Here is a 26,647-nt window from a genome sequence, read left to right as displayed (position 1 = left end):
GTCACAAAACTACAAACATATTTAACAAGGGATACTGAGGCCATTGTTATATCCTGACAGATACTCGTGCAATCACATAAATTACACATTAATAGACTCCACCCTACCTCCTTGAGTGGTTGGCACATTGACGGTGAGGATTTTGCTGTTTGCAGGGAGTGGAAGCTTGGCAGTTATCACCTTACCCGTCATGGTTACTGGACTCCCTGTGATCTGGAACGTCTGACCTGTGGTGGCAATTGTTGTACCTGTGGTGGCAACTGTGCTGGTGACTAGAGAAAAAAAATGGACAGCCAGAGAAATAAAAGACACTTAGACTTATTTCTGCAATCATATATCGAATAAGAAGAGCTGTTTTTGAATTACTGCATCTGCTATTAAAAAATAAAACTAAATAAAAAAGGCAAATAAAATATTTAAAATAGTCCTGAGCATGCATACTTGATAAAACAGATGCATATTTTTGTCCTTTTGATCGAGCAAGTAACCAAATGTACAGTTGAGTCACATAATGATGTGAAGTTACTAATACACTTGTGAAGGATTAGCATCATTACCTGCATAATTAATGCATTTGCTAAATGCATTTAAACTACTTAAATCTACTGACTGATCTCCTGCAAAAATAAGTACATTTTAAAATTCAGGACTTTTGTTTAAGCAAAACTGAAAGTTTTTCAAGTTGGTTCATTCCCCAACTGATGCCAATGTACACATCATGTACAGTTCTACAATCCTTGATAGATAGCTTTATGCCTTTCCCACCAGAGGACATTGATTTGGAACACTGCCCAATTTTCTCCCTCAGCCCTGTGATAAATGCCAAATGTACAATGATGTGCAAAAATAAGGACAAAGAAATAATGAACATCTAATCCAATGCTCTATTCACATTTAAGACCTCTGTGCCAAATGAGTCCAGTTAAATTGGGCCCGCATCATTAATTGATTCCAAACACTGTAACCTACTTGCTAAGTCAAAGACAAAAATATGCAGGTTTTTTGGTCCAACTATGTGTGCTGAGTACATTTAATAAATTGATGGGTGAAGCTGCCTGATCCAGCAAAACCAATGACTCAGAATTTGTTCACAGAGAGGCTACAACATTGAAGAATGCTGCCTACAAAAGGTCTAGCAATCTGTGGCAGGAACCTCCTCCTTTTATCCTCAGTTGTTGTCAGGCATCAATTCAATTACATCCCCAGATCACTGCAGTCTGTCATATCAGTCAGCCAGCTGGGCAGCAATTACATTAAAGAATCCTCACAACCAGCATACTATGAAGCAAAAAAGCCAATACTCAATTAACTTTTCACAGCATCATGCATATACGATTGGAGAAAACTCATTTAAAGGTAGAAGTTGAAAGAAATATTAGAAAAAATTAAATCCCTTAAGATTTTGAAATATTCATATGAAGCAAGAGCCAAAATATACAAATAAAATTGGCCTTTATGGGCCAGATAGTCTGCTATGCAATGATGAAGCCTTAAAATTCACTCAGGTCTCATGTAAAATACAATTTTTGGGTATTTTAAAATCAGGACTAGTTCATAAATAAATGATTAAATTCTTGTCAGTTCAAGATTTCAGTTAATTCAATTGGAGAAGGCCATAAACAACACTGCCTGCAAAAGATCTGTTGTTTCACTGATGGCATCTTTGGATTTCCATGTTATAATGTTCACTTGCAGAAATAACAAAATTGTTAACTTTACAGGGTGGTGTTGACAAACTCCAATATTTCATGGTTACATCACATCAAAAACTGGACCAACATCTAAAATATGAAGTTAAGCTTGTTCAAATGAACTGAATCTGAACTGGTGTCAATTTAGTTCTCAATTCAGAAATTTGTTTAGCTAATTTTCTTGATAAAGTCACTAACAATATAATAAGTTCGCTGATTTTTCTCTCCATTTCACTGGATTAGAACAAGCTTCTGCTATATGCCTTTGCTTGGTGATGTTGAAATTGAAAACTAGCTGTGCATTCAATCACACTTTGTATCAGATTCCTTTGTCACTCACTCTCACAAATACTAAGAAGCTGCATCCATCGAGACACAAACCTGATCCACTCTGGCCTTGCTTGATCCAGGTGGCAAAACTCTGCTGAAAATTCTTGTTCGGCTGAAATGTCACTGTAGTTGGTGAACCCACTTTAGTGGTAAATACCACTTTTGTTCCTGGGGACACCTGTCCTGCCAAGGAGCCTACGACTAACTTCTGGGGAGTGGCAATAGTGGTAGCAGTACTGTTGGTTGTAGAGGCAGGGGCAGCAGAATTAGGCGTGGCAGATAGCTTTTGTTGCTCAAGGCGCTTCTGTTAAGGTATAACAAAAGTTACCAAAGGTTTTCCATCAAGAACCAAAAATATTTACACCACAGAAATAAAACACATGCTTGACAATATTCCAGTCTTCAGTTCTATAAGGAGATATTCTGGTGCTGTTACTCTCTCCCTCAACTCCCTACGTGTAAATCAATATAAACTGTAGAATATTCAACTGCATTATCAATACTGCACTTATGGCATGCATTTAGAACATTTCCAAACAAACTTATGGGCATTGAAACTTAAATAGGCAAGTTAATTGTACTTCTCTGGACCATGGGACAGAGAGAAGTGGTCATTTCCAGATTGTAAATTTTGACTTCAATTAATTTGAAGTCTTCACAAATACTTAAAATATATCCTGTTTAACTGATTTCACGTTTGCAGGTTAATGTGTAGTACAATTTTTTTAAAAACAGTAATAACAGCGTTGCTGAAAATGGTTATTCAACAGATGAAAACACATTCTTGAATTTTAAGAGACATTAAAATGGCAAAGCCAAAGGTAGAGATGCCATGTCAGCATCTGATAACTGGCTAGAAGTATGCAATGAAATATAGAGTTATGCAACTGGCTATGAAAATCAGCCATAAGCACCTTTTTAATTGTGATTAAAGTCAATCAAACAGCATTCTCAGTAAATTAGTATTCACCCTTTCATAATATCCACAAAGTACAATTCTCTTTAAAACTCAGTAAGATAAAAACCCATTGTTATTTAATTACAAAAGACGCAAAACTATTAACTGCCAGATGAAAAAGATACAGATGAAAATGTAATAAATCAGCTTCGTGAGTGCCAGATGTACAAGTTACAATGAACAGACTGGGGGCAAAATGTTATTGATAAACAGCTACAGAGCTCAAGTTAATGCACGTCGCTTGGATCTCTCAACACATTAAACACCTTATATTAAATACGGTCAAGTCTTTTCGTGGAATCGATAATTTGAACAAATAAATGTTTTAGAAATATTATAAAATTAATCAAATTTCCTTTGAATTGGATCTTTAAAAAAAAATTCTATCAGGAAGAATCAACCAATACAAATAGCAGTATCATCACGTGAGACACATGTGCACAGAGATGTGTCATCAGAGAGTGAATTATCACATCAATTTCTCATTTCACCCAAGGGACTGGAGAGTGAGGAATGAAAAAAAGATGTAGCTAGGAATTAAGGAAATACTCCTCTTTCTATTTTCTAGTATTTTAACTCATGATTAAGAGGACAGAAATCCAGAACATTATTTTGCCCATCCCATCAGCCCTAGATATGCACTATTTGGGGCAGTAAACTGCACATATTTGAATTCCTAGCTAGGCTTTGAACACTCATCCTCTAGACCTCTCATCTGCTACCACATTCATCCCACAAATGTACCAGTACAGAATTAATAAAACTCAACCCTGCACCAAACACAAGCTCAGCAAATGTTGCAAGTTATAGTGTGTGGGCAGGTGCGGTAGTATAGCGGTGAGCACAACACTATTACAGCACCAGCAACCTGGGTTCAATTCCAGCCGCTGTCTGTAAGGAGTTTGGACGTTCTCCCCGTGTCTGCGTAGGTTTCCTCTGGGTGCTTCGGTTTCCTCCCACATTCTAAAGATGTACGGGTTAGGAAGTTGTGGGCATGCTATGTTGGTGTCGGAAGCGTGGCGACACTTGTGGGCTTCCCCCAGAACACTCTAAGCAAAAGACGCATTTCACTGTGTGTTTCAATGTACAAGTGACCAATAAAGATATCTTAGATGTTGTGAAAACTCTCACTACGGCTCTTGACCTGTAACCTTTCCAGTAATGGCACTTGGAGTATGTATCCAAATATCTTTTAAATCCATCTGTCACTCCTATCACCACCCTCTATGGGGGGGGGGGGGAAGGTTGGAATTTTCATCTTCTTCTCACTTTCCCCCTTCCCACTACAATCATTCTACCAGTATATCTTCTAGTTATTGACCTTGAACAAGGAAAAAGATTTCCATTTATTTTATCGTGTCCTCATGTAATTTTGTGTCCCTTAACTGATGTTTCCTTCAGCTTCCTCCATTCCAAAACAAAAACAATCACAGTCAATTCGATCTTTTCCTAATAGCTAAAATTTTCCAGCTCCAGTGACAGAGTCAAACTCCAAGTACTCTCTTATGCAAGAACATCTTTCCTAAATTGATGCTTTTGCACAACTCAAATGGATTGTTGCCAAACCTCAGAACAAGAAATAGGTTAAATCAACAAATGAAGATCTGTACTGCTTACCAGAGATCTAAAATAATACATTTAAAATATCATTGCAGTAACATCCTATTGCCCTTATTTAGTAAATGGTTTTGAGCCCAATGATGCAATTATTTACAAAGAAATGTCTATTTGTTACTGCTGGAAAACAAGCAAGACTCTTCTGCCTTTACTGAGAAAAGGTTTATATTTCCATATCAAAAACATCCTAAGCCTAGCGAACACGTTAGAATTAGAATTTAAGTGTTTAGGGCTCTACGTAATAATTTCATTAATAATAATTAACAATGCTTAAAAAACATAAGCTACTGCAAAAATCTTTAATTTCATGATTTGGGAGGAAATAAGATAGTTACAATTTAGTTTTAGTTAAAAGCCGGGTAATAAAAAAAATGATTCAATAATGAGTAAAGCCAATAAATGTTTATGAAGTACTTTAACACTTTTCTACATAACCACAGAACTCTCTACGTGGAAGAACTTCCAAATAGTTGCCTTTGACAGAGGACATGTTGGGACAATGGGCATCTTTAAATTATCACTTTGTGCAAGGTATCGTGAACAATCCTGACAAAAAACATGCAACTGCACATCAATATCCAATCAGTTTGGTAGCTTTCTTACACTACATATTCATTCTGCACTCTGAAGTCTAACAGCCTTAAATATGCTACATAAAATTATCAAGACTATCCTAGCATTCAAATATCTTCAAAATTACACCTACAATTGGAAAATTAAGAAAAATGTATTACTTGTTAAGTCGTTAAATAATGCAATTTATTGACAGGTGGGATAAGGAAATTTTATGCCTTCCCACCTGCTGAGCAGCCAAGCGCTGCTGTTTAAGCTGGGCCTCCAGTTGGGCCTTGAACTCTTCGGACTTCTTCTGCTCACTAACCTTTGCTTGCTGCTCAGCAGCCTGTGCCTTCTCCTTTTCCACCCTAGAACAAACAAGCAAGTATATGACCAAAAAGATTCATTAAGACATTATTCACATCATACAAGCAACTTGGTCAACAGCTATTCTTCTACAATACACTCAATAGAACTTTTATTGCTCATGCTTAGGATCTCAGGTTTGTGTTTCACATGAAAAAATAAACATATTCATGAGATGGGGTGGGGAGAGATCCCAATTTGGGCTTTATTAATACTAATTTAATGAAAGGTATGGATACATTCATGGTTGGATAGTGGGAATATTATCCTCCGACTTCTGGATTTTGACTCCCATCAGATTGTTAGTGCTGGGGAGTGGAGCCCTTCAATTTGTGGCACCTGGTGTCAGCACCTGCATCGAGCATTTTCAAATCAAGCAAGCAGAACTCACTGAGAGCTGCCACCCTGTGGTGAGTGACACTGCCAGTTGGTGCAGTTTTGTGATTACCAGAAAGTGGATCAAGATCTCAACTCCTTTCACGGGGCAGGGAAAAGGGCTTTAGAAATAGCAAACAGAGGGCGATAGACTTCCATGTCATTGGGGCTGGGTTTGAATTGAATACTTAGGTGAAAGGCCCGAGTGCAATGAACTTGAGTACTCAGTTCCATTAATCCATTTACTATTGTTTCAAGTCCACAGCCCAGCACAAGAGCTGAAGCACACATTCTCGAAATGGCTAGCAGGAGAAATGAGGGAGTTGAAGAAATTCTATGAACATCCTTTATAAGGATTAGACAGAGCTCTCTTCTACATTTGCCTATGATAATTTGGTAGTGCCAAAATTAAAAAAAAATACTTCATCTCATCTCGGACATCCATAAATGGATGAAAGAAATAAAACTCACTACAGAGAAGTATTGTTTGTAGATTGTGACTTGCAGGGTAAAGTTACACTTTCTATGGATTTTTATTCATTTCTTTTCCAATTTACCTACACACATCCTTTGGGCAAATGTGGCCATTTCTTCAATAAAAAAAAATCACAACTGCATTTTCAAATACTTTTGTCAATGGGAACATAATAAAAGCAGTACTTGTGTTGTTCAAAGTGCTTAATACACTTTGAAGTATTTTATTTTCGTATAGACTCAATTGCCGGAATTTCTACCTAACAAAGCATACCCTTTATAAAAGTTTAAGGGAGGTTTGTTACCCACAGATATGGGCATCTTCCCATTCTGGTCAGGAATGGCAACACTCGTGTAACTTGAAACACAAAATGATGGAACTCTTTCCTTCCCAAGTGGTGCCAAGATCCAGATATAAATCATCATAAATGAAGCCTGAAAAATATTGTTTTATTATTGTTTCCTTTTAATCATCACAGAGTCTGGGGCTCAAAACAATGCAACTTCAGAGGGTCAATATCTGTTGTGCTGTTTAAAAAAGATTCTTGATGAATAGTGGAGCAAACTTGAAGGACCAAATGTCCGACTCCCACTCCTTTCTTACGTTCTTACATGAAACACAAATGTAGGACTTGAGATGTCATACAAGTACCAAATATTGCAACTTAAGTTTCAGATTAATCCTACACCCTAGACATTCAGCAAAATCCAAAGTAGTGCAACAGCAACTACTTCTATATTACTGCATCTTTTATAAGGCTCCCAAGTACAGGTCCTCCCCAGGTTATGGCAGGGTTCAATTCTTGTGAACTGTTTGTAATCCAAACAGCTCACAAGTTGGAAATGCGACTGCAAACAGAGTACCCACGTGGCAGAAGATGCCTGCAGCAGCTAGCAAATCCATCCCACCGGTCTCCCAAACACTTGTACAGATGTACGGGCTGTACACAAGTCGGGTGTTAGTAAGCTGCGGAAGGACCTGTATGCATTAAGTTTAGTACATTTGAGGCAAAATGAAGATAGGTTATGTTTTACTGGAGATCTTTGCAGAGCTAACATTACACAAGAGTTTTCATCAAATAAAACCAAATCTGTTCTACCTCTCTGCAAAACTGCGAATTTCCCATAAATCCAGTTCTTCCTCGGGGACCCAGGTCTCAATTATAACAGGACCAGTCTGTTTTGGGGCCTCAACCTTCTTTGGCCGTAAAGCACTAGACCGAAGACCTTTCCTCTGCGGTGTTGGAGTTTCTTTAAAATGGGTGAAGAGTGGAGAAAGAAATGAAAATAATTAAAGCATTAACTGATAAGTAACATATTATACAATATTTTTGAAAACGTCTTTTACAACTTCCTGATCTTTAACATCGCATTTCCTGGCTGTATTTTGCATCTTAAACAAGGCAACAATACTTGTCCATGAACATCCATCATCTCCAAGTTAGACTAATACTCACCTTCATTCCCATATGCAAAGCATCTTAAGAGAGTAAGGGGTTTCATCTACTCACCTGATTAAGAGCTACCAAAATGCAGTGAATACGGACTGCAAAGGCTCAAGTATCAAAAATGATCAAATAAAAAAAATCAAAAATTTGGTTCTGATAAGCATGCTACTCCTGCAGCACACTGTTGGCCAGACTATGTTAGTCTGCAGCATTTGGTACACTTGTTATTTTGCAGAGCGTTTCAGAAATTAACTAATTCTTATCATCCTTACCAAAAGCCTGGAAACTACAGGTCAGTGAGCCCACATTAGTGCAAGGGAACTTGTTAGAGAAGATTCTAAGGGGCATGATTTATATTCATTTGGAAAGGCAGGGACTGATTAGGAGTCAGCATGGTTTTGTCAGGGGAGATCATGTCTCACAAATCTGATTGAGTGCTTGAGGTGATGATAAGGAAAATTGATGATGGTGGAGCGGTAGACATGGTTTACATGGACTTTACTAAAGTTTTTGACAAGGTCACACATGGCAGTCTGATCCAAAAGGTTAAGACACAAGGGATCCGAGGCGTGTTGGAAAACTGGATATAACATTGGCTGGGTGGAAGGAGGCAGAGGGTAGTGGTGGACTGGTATTTTTCTGACTGGAAATCTGTCACAAGCGGTGTACCACAGGGATTAATGCTGGGACCTTTGTAGTTTGTAATGTGACTTGGATGAGAATGTAATAAGTTTGCAGATGACACGAAAAGTGGTGGATCGTAGATAGTGAAGAAAGTTGTCCAAGAATACAGCAGGACATAGATCACTGGAAAGTTGGGCGAGGTGGTGGCAGATAGAATTCAATCCAAACAAGTGTAAGGTAATGCACTTTGGGAGATCAAATTCTGGTATGACATATAGAGTAAATGGCAGGGACCTTGGGAGCTTTGATTTAAAGAAAGACCTTGAGGTGCAACCCCACAACTCCCTGAAAGTGGTGACACAGGTGGAAAGGGTTGTGAAAAAGGCATTTGGTATGCTTGCCTTCACAGGTTGAGGCACTGAGTACAAGAATTGGGATGTCACATTGCAGTTATACAAAACAATGGTTAGACCACTTAAATTATTGTGTACAGTTTAGGCCACTACATTACGGGAAGGATGGATGTTGTCTGAAATGGAGGGCTGTAGTCATAAGGAGAGATCGGAAAAGCTGGGTTTATTCACACTGGAACGTAGGAAGCTGAGGAGTGACCTCAGTGGTTTATAACATTATGAGGGGCATAGATAGGAGAGGCAGTCAGAATCATTTTCTCAGGGCAGGGGAGAGGGCACAGGTTTAAGGTGAAGGGGGAGAAATTTAAAGGCGATCCAAGGGGTAATTTTTTTCTACACAGAGGGTGGTGAATATCTGGAACAAGCTGACAGAGGAGGTAGTGGCGGCAGATACTACTGCGACATTTAAAAGGCATTTGGACCAGTACTTGGATAGGAAAGCTGCAGAGGGATACATAAGGCTGGCCAATGTGATTAGCATTGATAGCTATCACAGCCAGCATGGGTGAGGTGGGCCAAAGAGGCTCGTTTCTGGGCTGTATGATTCTATCATTTTATGATTCCATGAAAAGCATACAAATGACCGAGATAAAAGTTTTTAAATACGTGTAACAGGAGGAAATCCAAATACTAATGCCAAATACACAGGTCATAATAGGAACACTTACTGGAAAAAGTTGTACAGAACTACAAACACATTCAATGAAATGGCAGATGTATTAAGCTTGAAGGGCATGGTGTACTAACCATCACAGAGAACAGGGTAGAAGTTTGAGCCAACATACAAAGCTTTGGAGCTTTAAATAAGGTCTGGAAAAGGTAGATGAGAAGGCGCACGGGTTGGTTGGGAGAGAGTAACAACTCTGATGAAATACACGATCACAATAGAAAACAGGAATTTTAAACTGGGTGCCAAGAAAGTGAGTTCAAAAAAAAGAGACAGGACACCATAAACTCATATATACAGTAATTCAGTGAGGCAGAGGATTGGAGGTGATGTCTGGGTGGAGACATTTGGTTGAAACAGGAGATTTTAATTACTTTTCTTTACACCAACTAGGAGAAATGGAAAAGCTCCAATATCTGCACTAATATATAAAACAAAACCAGCAAGAGGCTGAAAATGCTACATTCAATGTGAAAACATTCAGAAGACGAGCCATACCTTTCGGGGTTTCAGGTACACCAATGGGACAGATAATTTTCCGAATGCAGTATTCGGAACGGATTCCATATGGTCCAACATCTCTGCGTTTGATAATCTCAGTAGTGGTGATATCAGTTTCTGTAGTCTCTGCAATGTGTGTGAATTCGTTAATTCATTTTTAATGTCTATAATGTACTAAATAGATATCTTAAATGTAAATAGCAAAAGTCACCACTTAAAACTAACAGACATAAAATTATACAGTACAATAAAAATATTTTCTGCACTGCATTTCTGCTTCTGTGGAATTTGGCTTTGTTATCAAAAAGTCAGAAGTTAATTGAATGACAGTACATTGAGGTCTCCTTCCTGCTTTTAACCTTGCACTCAGGGTTCTGTTTAATGGACAAAGCCAATCTTCAAATACCTCATATTACAAACCTTACTTTTTAAACCTAGACTATAAACATTGCTGTGTCCTGGACCATGAACTTTCAGACATTCATATGTGCAGACATATTGACAAGTTTATCTGCACATTCTTGTTGACAAGAATAATTTCTCAATGTCCAGGAGCTTTCTCTTCTCCATCAACAAGCCAGGAGTGCCAGAGACACATGTAGCACATTATTTACTGCCCCAGTTTAATAAATTAATTTGATGCAATTCCCAGATTGATTTTGATATCGCCCCAATTGGAATATTTTGCCATGTGGTGTATTTAATCACCAAGGCAAATTGAAAGGAGGCATTTTTTTTTTTAAATAGTCATATTTCCTGACAATGCTGGAGGAGGCCATTCATTCCACTAACTCAATGCTGGCTCTCAGAGCAATCCCATTCCCCAACTTATTTCCCGTAACTAATTCTCATATGCCCAATCAACTCCCTCGGTTCTCCTGCCACCCACCCACGCTTGGGACAATTTACAAATTAACCTCCCAACCAGCATATCTTTGGGATGTGGGAGGAAACTGAAGGACCTGGGGGAAACCCCTGTGGTTGCAGGGAACATGTGCAAGCTCCCTACAGACAGCACTGTAAGTCAGGATCAAACTCGGATCACTGGAAACATAGAGTAGCAGCACTACCCGCTGCACCACCGCAATGTTTTAAAGTATTGAGTACCTCAGTTTTCAAGACTTACACACAATGTGCCTTTCAATGTGTAGAAATTGAAGCAAAAGTGATCATTTGTCTTTACCACAGTCAACAAAAAAAGGGAACTACTTTGTTGTCATGCTGACAACTTTTCCTTCAAGTGTGGATGTAAATCACAGCATTCTAAGACTCAAAGCTGTCTATTGGTTATAAAAGCCACCTTACTTTTACTACAGCAACAAGAAGTAATTTAAAAAAATGCTAAAACTTCAAATGACAGCAAAGGCATAATTTATAAATTTCAGTGTTAGTAATCCTGATCTTTTCAAGTTACACTGAGTTTTCCAGGGATGTAATTTTTGAAAGGAAAAAGATACACAAGTCATGTACATCTAATTGCAAAACTGTCTGGAATTTCTCTCCAATATCCTCATAAAAGTTACTCTGCGTATCCAGAATTCCAAACTACTTCTGCATAGGGACACTCTATAAACTTTCTTGGTGACATAGCGTTCACCAAAATTCCATTGTTTAAATGTGTAATTTTTTTTATATACATGTATCCTGAAAGGTGCCATGTAAATGCAAGTTCTCTCTCTCACTTCTTTGAGAATTGCTACACTTTTATTTTCTTTTTGAAAGTGAACTAGCCAGCAAGTACACAATGAAAATGTGTCATGTTCTGAAGACCATGAACCTTACATAACTTTTTATTTTGTGGTATCTAAAACCTGAACAATTGCAAATACCCTTCATCAAAGTACTTCAGAATATCACTTCTAAGATGCAACCGCAGATGGTTTCGTGTCACCCATACCTGTGCGTGCGGTGCTGACACCTGCTGGTGGTTTAACTGCCATGTCATCCCATCGTAAGCATGCCCACAATAACCGCAACATAAGACTGACACCTGCTAAGGATTTCACAGTTTGTAGTCGATACCTGGGCAAAAAGATAAGACACCACTAATTCAAAGCAATAACAAAATTTATGGAAAAACTAAGATTATGTTCCAATACATTTAATTTAAACCTTAAATTTCATACCACCAGTGATCCATCACCTAAACAATCAAGTGTGCCATTAATTTCAAGTGTGCTTATTCATTTGTTCTTTTCAATAGACATTAAGCATTCTCAATGAATATTGGCAGGATGGCTAAAGATAACCAAAAACTATGGGTAAACAAGACTCTTGCTGTGACCTTTCAACCTTCAATCTCCTAACAGCCAAAACAAACCTGAAAAAAATTCCACCCCACATATTAACCTTTCAAATGCCTAAACGCAAGCCTCAAAAGGGAAAAACATTAATTTGGACAATTCATAATTTTAATTTTCTGCAGCAAGATTGAAGATAACAGTAGTTAACATGCTCAACAAGATTAGGAAAGAGTTGGTAAAATTAAAATCGCACAGGTTGGATGATGCCATCCTCAAGTCCTAAGGCATGCAGATTGCAGGAAAGCGGATTTCAGAAAGTAGCGAGTTCCTTGGAAAAAGTCTCTCCACTGCGAATTAATTAATTATACATGAGGCATTCAGGTACTTTATAAAGCTCTGATTAAGTATGTTTTTCTTTCATTTCAGATATCTCAATTTCATTGTAAATTGAGTGTTGCTTTCTTGGTACTAAACATTTACAAGGCTCTTGTCGCTACATTTTTGAACATTAAATCTATCATTCTAGTTCATTCTGACTAGCAATGGTGAAAGAGCTAACATTTAGTGAAAAATTAACCAGCAACAAAGCACCTAGAGATGCACTGACAGTTAAAAGGGCCTGAGTGCACAATAAGACCCACACAAAGCAGATGAATAGTTAGCTGATCCAGGGTGGTGCTCGAGGAAAATGTTTGCTCAAGAGTGTTACAGGATTTTATTGTGCAGCAAACATATAGGCATTTTATCATCACATTTGAAATTAGGTGAAATCATAGTTTTGAGCTGGAATTTTATTATTTACCCATGCCCCACTGTGGAAAAGCATTTGATATGAGCCAGCAAGTGTCTTTATGCCCAAATATCTTGCACTGAGGTGTGATAATTTACTCTACTGACATTGGTCCTCATTGATCTATCACGCAAAGTGGAGTGCAATACTCTTCTCAAATTTTACAACTGGGGTATGATTGCAAACATCCTTTTATAAAATGAAGTTAAATACAATACAAAGTAAAAAAACAATGCATCGAGTATTAATTTTGTTATATAATACTTACTGTGCCCTCTGTGAAAGTAAATAATAAAATGGGCAATACTTTAGTAGTACCATGCCTGGACTGCCTATCTAAAGCACAAATTTACACTTCAGATTTCATCCGTTATACTTGCCACTCCCACAGAATGGAAAAACTACCAATGGATTGAATGTTTGCTGCCTGTGATACATCCCTTGAGGTATTAAGTTTAAAACTAAGGCACAAGAAACCAATAGAAGTCTTCAAAATTCAAATTTGCATAATGCCTATAATGTACCTGAAACATCTTAAAGAACATAATAGAAACTGGGTCAGACAATTTGATACCAAACCATGCAAGGGAAAGAAGAAAGGTAACAAGGGGTTGATCAAACAGGTAGGTTTCAAGGCCTGGTGGGGGAAGGCAAGGCCATCAACTGTGGAGCGGTGAAAAATAGGATTTTGCAAGAGGCCAAAATTGCAGAAGCCCAACTATTTGAAGGTTATTAAATTGGAAAAGAGAGGGAAGAAAATAGAGGGATTTGAACACTCAAATTAAAAGGGTAAACAACTTTTTCTAAGATTACAGAGTATTATCTATCGGTTAAGATTTCACTTTAAATTCAATCAATTTCAGGACAAAGCAAATTGGTCTGTACTAGGTAATTTTTTAGGAATAAACCTTGTGAAGGGACATTTTACATATCAGACGCTATGCATCTTCTCAAACATGGGCAAGAACAAGGAGGCAATCTCCAAAATCAGACAGACCAGCTACATCTCAAGTGGTTACAGGCTTTCTTTACATTTGAACTATGACAGAACTCTCATACAATGTACAACTTCACCATCACACTCCAGCATCATACTGATATATCGCTGTAGATTAATCCTGAGTAACCTGCTGACTAAGACAATAGCGTAAGCAGCTCAGTCAAGCCCACAAAGCTTTACAATTATTCTTGCTCACATTATTTAATAAAGGCCAAAGCACACATATTATTCTCTGACACGAAGAGTTCATAAAAGTTCATTCAAAGCTGTGGGAATGGGACCACATTTATTCCTACTACCAAGCATCAGTCATTGGTTTTAAAAGAAACTTTCAAGCATTCTCCAAGAATTCCACTGTACAATTTTTGCTTATTTAAATGGAGTAAGACAGTCACTCCTGAATAACAGTTGGCACTGCACAATCACAACATGAATGTACTTGAACTTACTTGAATTAATATCATACGAGCAAAGTCTTATTTGATGGGAAAGATGAAAGTTTTATCCTGCTGCTCTGGTTAAAATTGAATTAACACTCCAGAGTGCCATCCCATTGTGCCTTTCAAGGGATGGAACTGTATACAATGGGCTACAGCAAGCAAGAGAACACTTTGCTGATAAACTTGTAACTGAAGATTGGGGTTAAGTGCAAAAAGCCATAACACCTGCAAAGTGAGTCAGAAATCCCTTTTTATATTACCACATCATTGTGTTGTTCAGCTGTGTATGGACACATAATTCAGAGGTGTGCAAAAGGGAACTAAAACAAAAGCAAGGACATAGTTTTAGGATAAAGGATCAAGGATTTAAGATGATGGTGAGGAAGAAATTCTTCTCTTAGAAAGTCATGAATCTTTTCTACACTCCAGAGAGTGTGGAGGCTGAATCACTGAATATATTCAGGATAAGGTGGACTGGTTTTGTTTTAGCAAAGTCTATGAGGAAGGGACAGGAACTGTAAAGTCATATCAGCTAATGATCCCATTGAGTGACAGAGCAAGCTCAAGAGACCAAGTGGTTTACAACTACTTTAATTCTACATGTACTCATACATTACACACAGGTTGAACTTTTGGGTTTCTGATGTTTGCAACAGACACAAGATTAGTGTATCTGCAATACCATCCCAAACAACAGAGGCACATGGTTACAGAAAATAGTAAAAGCAGAAAGTTATTGTCATGAATAGTTCAGATTGAACATTGGTGAGAGAAAGTCAAACTCACAGCGTCAAGGCCGCATGTCAGAATTCACATGGCAAAATACCCTATAGTGCCCCAAGGATAAACAAAAGCAATGACTCACTCCTGACTGACAAGTCAAAAAGGCCATATCCCAATTACAAAAAAGAACTTGGAGCTGAGAGTATTCCTGCCTAAGTTTCAAAACTTGACCGTGAAGAGCTTCTGTCTGAAATCCACAATCTCATCCTTAACATCTGAGAAGAGAAGGATGTACCAGAAGACTTCAAAGATGCCATTTTTATAAGCATCTTCAAGAAAGGAAAGAGCTAGAGTGGGGTCTCCCTGCTGTCAGCCACGGAGAAAGTCATCAACAGTGTCTTCCTCAACTGCCTCTTCCCAGCAACCAAAGAGCTGCTCTCCAAATTGCATTCTGGAGCAGTTGTATTGATTTGGTCCATCCAGAGACATAATGGGCATGATGTTCACTGCGCAAGCACTCTACAAGAAGTCCAGAGTGTTCCACCAGCAACTTCTCAAGCTTCTGACTCCATCAACTAGTAAGATCTGTAGAACACTCTTCAAATTCAATTGCCCATAGAAATTCATCTCCATCTTAGGTTTGCTTCATGATGGCATGCAAGGGTTGATTTGAATCAATGGGTCTACAACAGAATCAACTTCAGTGAAGACAGATATCAAATAAAGCCATTGTCCCGACAAGTTTTTCCGATCTTTCTTACCACAATGCTCCATCTCACCTTTCATAAACTTATTGTCGCAGTGGAACTAATCTTCAGAATTAATGCAAAACTGTCCAATTTACAGACAGAACACCCTAGAAGCATGGTCACAACCTCAGTAGTCAAGCTGCAGCAACCAGATGACACTCATGTCTGGGCATGACCAACTTGGTCACTGAAGCATATGAGATGATGGGACTTGTATACAACATCTATGAGGCAAAGGTCCTCTACCAACCTGCCATGTTGGTGCAATGCCTGCTTAAAAGGTTTCCAAATCTTGGGAGCCATCTTTCAGCAAAGGCAGATGCTGATGACGAAATTCACAACTGCTTTCAATGCACGAGCAATGCCTTTGGTTGATTATTGAAAAGAGTGTTGGAAGATCAAGACATCAAACCATGAGTTTTGAACTAGGGTTAGGGTCCCTGATCCCTGCCCTCCTATATGATTTTGAGATATGGACAATCTACGGCCAGCACAAGGCACTGGAAAGGTACTTCCAACAATCCTCCAAGTTCAGTGGAAGGATAAGCAAACCTATCTTAGTAACCGTACGCTAGGCCAACCTTCCCAGTATTGATGCTCTAATTACACTCTGCTGGTTCCAATGGATAGGCCACTTCATTCGCAAGACTGACACCAGATTCCTGAAACAGTCACTGGAAGAGATCATCCGGCAGATAAAGGTAAAGATTCAAGGATGTCCTCAAAGCCTCCTTTAAAAAAAAATCCAATACACCTACTAAGTCAAAGGAATTTCTGGTTCATGATCACTTAAAGTGAAGGAGAATCTCAAGTTTTTATATCAGGCGTACATAGAAATCCTGTGGCAACGGCGGAAGGAGTACACTACCTCATAAACTACCTTCCCGCCCATCCTGTTAGTGGTCTCTTGCCCTTCCATGGAACATTCTGTGATCCCCATACTAGCTTCAGTGATCATCTCAGAACCCACTAAACCAGAGAGGAAGCAAGTCACCTTCGATCCCGAGGGACTGCCAAAGAGGAAAAACAGCAACTCAAAGGTAAAATGGGGAATTATTCACATGTTTAGACCCCACACAACTCAAGTTAAAGATTTTCATACCCAGGATAAAGTAATGCTCTTCATAGCTAAAACCAAACCACAAGGATGTGAAGATCAACCAACAATTATGCATTAGCTGCCTCAGTTAGAATGAATTTAGATGTTCTAAAATAGAATAAAAATAATTTGCACTTCGTTGGAAGAGAGAGTGAGAGGTGTGCAAAGATGATCAAGCTTTACAGTGATGCTCCAGTATCCCATTAAGTCACTACTTGGATGAAGTACTGAAGGCTGCCAGCCGTATGATGGAATATATTCACATCAAAAGTCAAACACAAAGGTGAATACAACGGGAGACAATTATCCAAGTATTTAACCCATGATAACCATTCCAAAAAAATGAAACACTGCTCAGGGATGAACAACCTTAAGCAAAAAAAGAGACCCAAATACCATCCAGTTAACAGATTTAAGAAGAGTTAATTTAAAATACCTCCATGCAATGCCAAAGGTTGGTCTTGGAGATGGATATGGCCAGATATCCAACGCAGGCTTGGCATTGTAGTTAAATCCTGGAACTTCCCGAATCCCAGATCGCCTGGCCAGTTTCCTCAGGTCATCATTTGGCAGGACAAATATGCTTTTCTTGCTGCTTTTGGTGATAAATTTACGGTATGAAGGGAGGGCTGTGCCAGATCTCGTCTTTTTTGGCCGACAAAACCGCATGAGTTTCACTTTGTCCTTGGTGGAATATTCTTTACTTACAGTCATGGTAGTTGTTGACAATCCATCTAGAGTGGCCACAGAATCAGTCACTGTGGTTGTAACAACAGTTTTTTCTGTTACTGTCAAGGCATCTACCATACTGTCTAGTTTTGGTGAGGTCACTTTTGTTAAAGTTGTTGTTGTGGTTGTTGTTGAAGAAACAGCACAATTCTTAACAGAGGTAAGCACCGATGCAATATTACTCTGCGGAGAAGCTTCAGCTACACTAACAATAGTCTTGGATTCTGTGGAAATGGTTGTAGTTGTGGTTGTCATTTTTGTAACAACCGTTTTAATCCTATGTTCCCCACTGGCATCACCCACTTCACTTTCAGACTGTATCCCGTTCTGCTTGCTGAAGTTCTTGTTCAAAGTGAAGTCGGCTGCAGAAACAAAGGATGGAGAAAGAGTTCTCTCGTGCAGCTGTCCATCTTGTTCCAATGGTTTCACTTCATTTTCAGATTCTGATAATTTATCTGAGGCTGGATTTAAAAGTCCTGACTTTTCAGAAGAATTCAGAATTTCGGAAATATTATCTAACTTGGGATCATTTATTTGTAAAAGCGTTTCATCTAACCTGGGTGCCTTTCCCTGTAGGACTGCTTCATCTAATCTAGGTGCTTTTGGCTGTACAATTGCATCATCTAACCTGGGGGCTTTTACCTGAGGTGTTGCATCATCAAACTCCTCTTTATCTGCTGAAACACCATCATGAACTTTGGAATGTGCTGCTGTTAAATTTTTTCCATCTTTTTTGTTAGGTTTCTCTTCCAGATCATCCATGGTAATATCTCCATTCATAACTAGCTTTACACCTGGCTCTTTTGTTGATGATTTTATTTCATTTTCAGAGTTTACTTTGGGGCTACATTTTTCCTTCGGGGGTTCTATGTTATTAACAACAACCACATCAGATACTTCAGATGGGACCACTTCAGAATTTTTCATTACTTCGGATTCCACAACATCTCTTCCATTAATCTGATCAACAGGGTGCTGATGTTCCAGTTTGTTCTCTAAAGCTTTCATTTCAGAGATCTTATTTTCTGTGCAGCATTCTGTGTCCATTTTTTCAAGGCATCTATTTTCAATACTATTGCTTTCCTTGTGGACAGGGAATTCTTTTATACCATTTTCCTCAATGATCATTGGGCCACTGTTTTCATCAGTAATTGCTTCACTCGCTCGATCAATTTTTTCTGGATGTATAGCTCCAATAACCTCTTTACTTGGCTTAATTTCAGAGTTGTTATCTTCACTACATTCATCTGTCTCCATCAGATCACCATCACCTTCAGCAACATTCACTCCCACGCTTGTGTTTAGATTGCCATCGTTTCCTTCTCCCATCATTGGCTCACAGCTCTTCCCAAAGCTCTCATTCTTTGCATCAAAATTATTATGTACAGAATTTGTCCCCGTTCCCGACTGCTGTGTTTTTCCCTCAGTACCATTTTCCTTGCCTTTCAAATGTAGGTCCTTGATTTCACTACCTGTGACCACTGATTCAGTGGAATTATCAACAGCCTCCTTTTGGACAGAAACTGCATTATTAACGCCCGGTTCCTTTAACAATGGGAAAGCTGACGGTTTTTCTTGGGTCAATACTTGATTTTTCCCAACTGTGGTTTCTTGAACTGACGCTGTTGAGCTTTCAGTTGTGGCCTTTGGAGAGTTCTGACCTATGTGTCCTCTCTCCTGCTCCACTGATTCACACTCTCTTTGAAGACAGTTTTCAGGTTGATCAGATTTCTGTGGTTCAGCTATACTTTTCTGTTCTATTCTCGGTAATTTCATTAAGGCTTCTTGTTTTAGTTTTTCCTGTCTTTGCTTCTCTTCCATTGTAAACTGTTTTACCCGCCGATCCAATAGTCCATCTAATTTAGATGTTTTCACTCTCCTTTTATACCAAGTCCTCAGTTGAAATCCTTCACTCACATTGATGAGATCAGCCGAGATAAATTTTTCCTGTTCTTTCGAACTGGATTCATTCTTGGTCTCATCCAGATTCATCGGTTCCTCCTTGATTAACTTATCTGCATCGATACTGACAGCTCCAATGTTTTCTGAAGTAAAACAATGTCTAGTTAATAATTACAGTTATGCGTGATATTCTTTGTCAGTGTTTCCCCCACTAATATTTTCTATTTATGCCATAATCCAAACAATAATTAAGTAGCCATAGTGCTAATCTGCCACCCCACTGTGCAAGACATTAGGTTAGCTCTGAATGAAGACAAAGTAGTTTTGCGTCAAGGCTAAGAATGGGCAATTAAATTGGAGATGGAGCGCTTAATAATCCTAACACTATTGCCTCCTATCACCTATGGACAACTGAGGGAATTTTTTGTTTACTGCAGGGGATCTGATCTCTTCTGTTTGTTTCACAGATGAGCTCAATTCCAGACTGAATTTAAAATAAAACATTGAAATAATTCTCCTGAATACTGAAAAATAATGTACATTTTTTTTAAGAAAGTAAAATGGGGACTGGCAAGTCGAAAGGTTACTATATTTTAATTATTTTAAGCCATATCTTATGGTGTTAGTTTAAGAAATGTATTCCCACTGTTCTCTACTAAACTGAAATTGAAGTTTACTGGCAAGTATTCAGTATTTACATATTTAAAAGATATTGAATTATTCATGATATTAACCAGCAACTGTACGGTTACAGAGCAAAACAAGCTTGGCCCATTGCTAAAATCTTAGATTGTTCCATTAAATTGCTACGTTCCTATTTATAAATTTTATTAAGTAAAACCATTCACACACAAGTTAATTTTCATTGATGTAAGACAAAATTCTAATGTAATTTAACCTTTATAATTTTTTGTCTGAACTAATTTAATTGATTTTATTCCTGTATTTCTGGATTAAAATGACATCCTGTGATCCATTAAGTCAGAGGTTAGAGTAAATATAGTACAAATCTCAGCTTTACAACGTCTATTTTAATTAGTTTGATCTAATTTGAAACAATATGGTTTCAGTGACATCACTGTACTACTATGACATTATTTCACAGAAGAGACAAACAGATCAAAAATTGAATGCACAAAATTTGGAAAATTACGTCTCTAAGCATAGCAGATTTAGTTTCAAGTCTATTTTTGAGAACAATACTTGGGTACACTGGAACGGTTCACTGAAATTTGTCAACCGCTCAGTGGTAGGCTTCAGTTCTATCACCAATGCCTCAGAAGGGTCAAATAAAAAAAATCAATAACGGGGAAGGGGATTCATTCATATCTCCATCATGACGAAATGGTGGCTCATTTCTGGGAATAATCACAAAGAATAGCAATACATTTGGTTTAAAGCCTTTTGTTCATAGTGAATACTTGTTGACATAGAGTTTATCCATATAGAACCTTTACCTTTCTTTTCAGTCTGTTGTGACTCAGGACTTGCGTCGACTTCCATTACTTCCTCCTTTTCTTCTACTTTTTCTTCCTCTTCTGATTTTATCTCGAAAGACTTGTCTGTGACTATGTCATTTTCTGGCAGATCCTTAGAATCTTGAGGCGAACCTTGTTTCTCAGAAGTTTCTGATTCGGTTTTTACTGCAGAGGAACCCTCACTTTTATTTGATTCTGAACCATCTTTCAGTAGACCTAACAGGTTATCGAAACAATTGTTACATTAGACCGAATTACATGCAAATTTAAAATATGATTTAACAAGAACAATCAGCATCAAATCCCAACTTTAAGATAGCTACGCACTGAAGCAACTTCCTATTACATTAACTCAAGGGTTTTGTAAATTTTAATTCCACTCTAGCATGTGGATTTGCACTCTGAAAGAATACCTATTTGGACAAAAGTTCCCTTAACTGGAAATTTCCACGTCCTCAGAAACAAATTTATTCCAAATACCATCCTCAGAGACAAGATGAAAATATTATGAACATTCATAAAGATAGGATGTGTGGGAGATTAAGATTTCAGCTGTTCATTTTTGGAAAAGGTTTTTAACCATTTCATTCAGTTCAGTGAAGTTGACTTAGGGATATTAATCAAGATTCCCTGCACTTTATAAATAATGCAAAAGGTTTCACTTTAAGCCAAGAGGCTAGATGGGACCATGGCATTTTGAGGACAGTATTTCTGATGGGACAGTAGTCCCACAAGTGTCATCGAGCATTATATGTTTGAACTCTTTAGAATAGGAAACTTGTGGGTTTTGAATTCCAATGAATTCGGGTGTAAAAAAAAGGAATTATTTTTCTTTAAGTTTAGTAACTTCAGTTTATGGCTAATTAACGAATTGTGAATTGTCAAGATATTGAAAATTAGCATTAATTGTGAAACAAACACACCTTCCTGTGATTTTCTATAATAAATATTAGTATTTCCAGGTAGTCGAGGCACAAAACGATGGACATGAGTTTTACTAATCCACATCCAGCCGCCATATCCTGTCACACGATATTCTTCTCCCTTTTGTTTCCAAACCTGTGTGAATATTAAATCTTATTTAAGGTACTCAAAGGAAAACTCATCAACTTTCTACTGCTCTGTCCCTTAGATGCAGGAAATGCATGGTCCAGAACGGACAGTTTTGGATTCTGCGCTGACCTTATTTTATGTGTCACAAATCTATGGTTTTTCTAACTGCTCCAAAGATACGAATGGCATTCTGCTGCATTACATTCCCTCTGACAGCCATCCAAAGGCTGACTAACCTTTCAAGTTTGAGATTCAAACCTGTGATCCAATAATCAGTTATTACTGTATCCAAGAAAAACTAGGCATACCCAACAAGTTGCAGGTAATGCAGCTTTTGGGTACATTAGCATAATAATTAAGTTACTGGACTGTTATCCAGTGGTCTGGACCATTGAATAGAGACAAATGTTCAAGTCCCACCATAATAGATAAGAAACTTAAGATCAAATCATTAAATAAATCTGGAATAAAAAGCCAGTTTCAGCAATAGTGACGATGAAGCCACTAGATCATCTCAAGACTCATGTGTCTCCTTAATGTCCTTCAGGGAAGAAAACCCATGATCCACATCCAGTCTGGCCTACTTTTGATTCCAGACCCACTAACATGGTTAATATTTTTACTGCCTCTTCAGTTCAGGGGTTGTAAGGGATGGACAATAAATACTGGCCTTGTAAACAATGTCCATACCCCGTGAATGAACAAACACTAAAATATGAACTGACAACATACCTGATGTTTAACAGGGAAGGTGTACTTCACCCAGGTAGCTTGTTGCATAACTTCCTCTTCCTCCTGCTTTCGCTCACGTTTTTTGATTTTTTCCTTTTCTTCTCTTTCAACAGATGTTAATCGATGCAATCTGTTATTAATGGAGTACAGTAATTTTAACATTCTGGAAAACTAAACTTAATTATGTCACAGAATTTGCTCTAAGGGAACGACTCAACAAAAAGAATAAAAATTAATTCAACTTTTCTCTCCCCTTTCCACTCATGAGGGTGACTGATATTGCAGATGGTTTATCCACAAATATTATGTTATAGACTTACAAAAAAAGGAGAGCCTAAAAATAATACTGCAAATTCATACTACTGTTCAAGAGGTTTGCATTAAGTGCCCAAATCCATTATATTAGCTCTGATACTATGGGCCAGCTTATTTACTTGGCTACTTTATGTTGCAATGGCTCATTTTCCACCCCCTACACCCATCCATCTTGGGTACCCTTCACATCATGCATTATTCTCATCAACAGGAAAGAATAAAAAGATTATGTCATTTTGAAACTAAGTGCTTTTAAAAATATACCAGACGTAGCCTCCATCTGCTGCTGTGGGAAAGTCCTGTGTTCTCTTAATATCTTCCTAAAGCAACATGACTGCTGTTCATAAATCACAGTGAATGGAATCCTTTTAAAGTTACGTTTATATCCTCTGTTCACCATTTTTAAACTTAAATAGTTCTTGGCTATTATTCCCATAAGTAAACTGCGAAAATTGTCCAAACAAATGCTATACTGTAACTGACTGACAGGTAGCTCACTCTGATCTATCCTGAAGTCTCAAAAGCAAGTCAATGTCAACATAATTTGGTACAACAAGTCTTAGTTTCATTTCTCCTTGCACAACAAGTATGTGCATAAATGTAGTCCTAACCACGACAATTTGCAATACACTGGTTCCCGATTTAGTGCTATCCTTCAGAGTGCCAATTCATTAGCCCTCCAGCACAAACACTCACAGATACAGAGCCCCCTGAACCTTTAAAACTAAACATCTGCTTTGTGTGCATGCCCAGCATCGTTGTGCCAGGAACCTGGCATTAATCTACGCTGGCTGCAGGTGCTCCCAGAGCAATGAATCACTCAAGGCTTGGTGTGGAGGGGCAGTCTGCAAAGGCTAATAATGGGCAGGTTGGAACAAGCAATGCAACTGCTTAGACTGTGCCTGCTCTATGTGTTAACTCACTATCCAGATTCCATGGCTTCTCCGTTGGATGCGATGGAGGCTGCTGTCTCCATGATTTTTTGTTTGGTTGCACAGCTCTTCCCACCCCAAGAGATTTCTCACTGGTATCAAGCCGAACAGTCAGTAACCACCATTGACTTCTTTACCATAAAAGGGTGGGGAGGGCAAGGTTTCCTGGCACATCAGTAATGTCAGTCTCGTCTCTAATAAATAAATAAATACATACGAACTTAATTTAATGCTCATTCCCCATTAGCACTCACATTTCTGGGAACATATCCTGAGTGCTAAGCATGGTAATAAATAACTTAGGAACGATTCTCTTTTACTTATTAATTGTGGGAAAATGAATTTAGATGTAAGCTGTCTTTCACTGGATAATCATACAGCGCATAAGAATTAACAGTAGAGATGTGTTAACTGGCAATGTTTTATTTCTGAGAAACTCAGTTGAACAATTAAGTCTCAAGCCAAAGTTAAAGTTCACAAAAAAAGAATCAAAAGTCACCTGGTATGTCCTAAAGAGTCTCGCCAGACTGGAAGCATGACGACAGGTTTGATTGCACATTCAAGGATAGCAAGAGCTAGTGCAAATTCTCTTGGTTTACTGCACATCTGGACTGCTTTTATCCAATTAGATCTAAAAATAATGTTTAAATCAAGTTGATTATACTATTTAATGTGTATTGTTCATTTTAATGAAATATATTCAAGTTTATTTGACCTTTGACATCAGTAATACCTGGAAAGTCAAAATAAAACCTGGAGCTCTCTGGTAGCTCAGTAAATGCAACATATTGAGCCTTACAACAGATGAGAAAGCTGTATGTATCACCCAATCTAACATGAAATGCAATCGAGAAAACAAATGGCCCCTATGTACCTCTGTAAGCAAGGAGAAAATGTATGAAATTCACAGTTCAGCATCCTTTGCCATAATTGTGTTCTTGAATTGCAGGCAAGGATGGGATCAGGAAACAGCAGTCACTACCCCAATTCTAACATGACTATATGGGGAATTTGTGCCAAATATAAATTATCAACTTAACAACAAAAGGAAGACAAGAGAGAAAAAACTGTATTATTAAAAATAAACTACTGGTAGGGGTAGGTTTATAGTAACTAGATGAAGTATCCAAGAATATGCCTTCATTGTAAATATCTTGGACAAATATTTTGTTTTGTAACAAAAGTGAACTGTTTGGCAGGTACTTGTCCCAGCTCTTCATGTCCTGAATGTTTCAAATGTCACTGGACATCGCTCAAGCAGTTACTTCTCACATGTAGGCTAGTTTACACACAACATCGCAGTTGAGCTTACTGAACACTATCAGGATGGGTCCTGTTTAACATTTCACTCTCCTTAGAATGCTGAAGCTAATTGCAGTCCAAGTTACCGGACTTTGTTTGACAATATGATAGCTCAAGCCAGAGATGATACTAAATTTCTTCACCCAGAGTGTAGTTAATCTTTGGAATTCTCTACCCAAAAGAGCTATGCAGTGTTAGCTATTGAGAATATTCAAGACAATGCCTGGAGCTCTATTGATCCAAGTAAATTGAGGAATAGGGGTTAGTGCAAGAAAGTGGCACAGGGGTTTGAAAAGCCTGCTACCACTTCTATTACTTATGTTTTTTTTACAATGCTTCGTTGCATTTTTTGACACCAGAGGACAATACTTAGGATATTTACTAGCTAGTTCCATAAGTATTTAGCTTCCTGAAATGCAGCAGTTACCTCAGGTTGAAATAGGTTTACCATTCACCACTTTCTTTCAAATTTCAAAGGAAAATTATGATAGCACAAAATAAACCATAAATTGAACCTCCATGTGATTAACCTGGAAAAGCACAAAGAAACTAATCCCATTCACCTATGTGAAGCCCAGTTCGGATGCAGGAATGAAGATGGGATATTATTCTCCAGTTGGATAATGGTCAACCTTAAAGTAGATATTGTAAGTACTTTTGATCCATGCACAGCACCATTCCATTTGAACTCGCCCGCAGGGGTCATGCAGAACTTATGAGAAAGATGTCGTCGTTTGTCATGATCCTCTCGATGCTGATGCTTGTTGAGTGCCAAGGTGCTAGTGCTATATTGATTTTGGTAGACACGATACTTTCCTTCTTGACCCAACTTAAACAAGTTATTCACAATTCCCTTCATCACCAAATCTTTCCTTGTGTTCAAGCGAGAGACTTCCCCTTGAGTATTTACCACCAGGACCTGAAAAGGAAAAGTTAACTGAATTCACCTTTTTTTTTAAAAAAATATATCAATACAATCCTCAAGTTCACACGGGTCCAGTTTATCTTTAATCACAGTGCTTTAAACTTCATATTTGTTTTGTGTAGAAGACTTCCTAGGAAGGCATACAAGGCAAATTGACAACATATTTCACAAAAGGGTAAAGGGGGATTGGGAATTAAAGAGATATAAATAAAATGG

The 26,647-nt window shown here is 38.1% G+C and overlaps 1 protein-coding gene across 9 annotated transcripts in view; it reads right to left on the bottom strand.

Annotated features, from left to right (window-relative positions):
* The window catches only part of bptf (bromodomain PHD finger transcription factor), a 148,583-nt gene that overhangs the window by 36,923 nt on the left and 85,013 nt on the right, over nt 1-26,647 (bottom strand). For 6 of the 9 annotated variants that reach the window (XM_052032810.1, XM_052032812.1, XM_052032811.1 and 3 more), the window contains 12 exons: nt 26,070-26,425; nt 24,704-24,835; nt 22,958-23,087; nt 22,096-22,231; nt 21,152-21,388; nt 17,500-19,837; nt 11,917-12,041; nt 10,017-10,145; nt 7,467-7,617; nt 5,396-5,519; nt 2,073-2,325; nt 108-272 (listed from right to left, as the gene is read on the bottom strand). In XM_052032810.1, the coding sequence (XP_051888770.1) occupies nt 108-272; nt 2,073-2,325; nt 5,396-5,519; nt 7,467-7,617; nt 10,017-10,145; nt 11,917-12,041; nt 17,500-19,837; nt 21,152-21,388; nt 22,096-22,231; nt 22,958-23,087; nt 24,704-24,835; nt 26,070-26,425 (4,276 nt within the window). The remainder of the gene's footprint in view (nt 1-107; nt 273-2,072; nt 2,326-5,395; nt 5,520-7,466; nt 7,618-10,016; nt 10,146-11,916; nt 12,042-17,499; nt 19,838-21,151; nt 21,389-22,095; nt 22,232-22,957; nt 23,088-24,703; nt 24,836-26,069; nt 26,426-26,647) is intronic. The other 3 variants (XM_052032815.1, XM_052032818.1, XM_052032814.1) reach the window with 2 other exon arrangements.

The sequence above is a fragment of the Pristis pectinata genome, chromosome 18 (genome assembly GCF_009764475.1).
Source record: "Pristis pectinata isolate sPriPec2 chromosome 18, sPriPec2.1.pri, whole genome shotgun sequence".
NCBI lineage: Eukaryota > Metazoa > Chordata > Chondrichthyes > Rhinopristiformes > Pristidae > Pristis > Pristis pectinata.
This window is presented reverse-complemented; position numbering and strand designations above follow the sequence as displayed.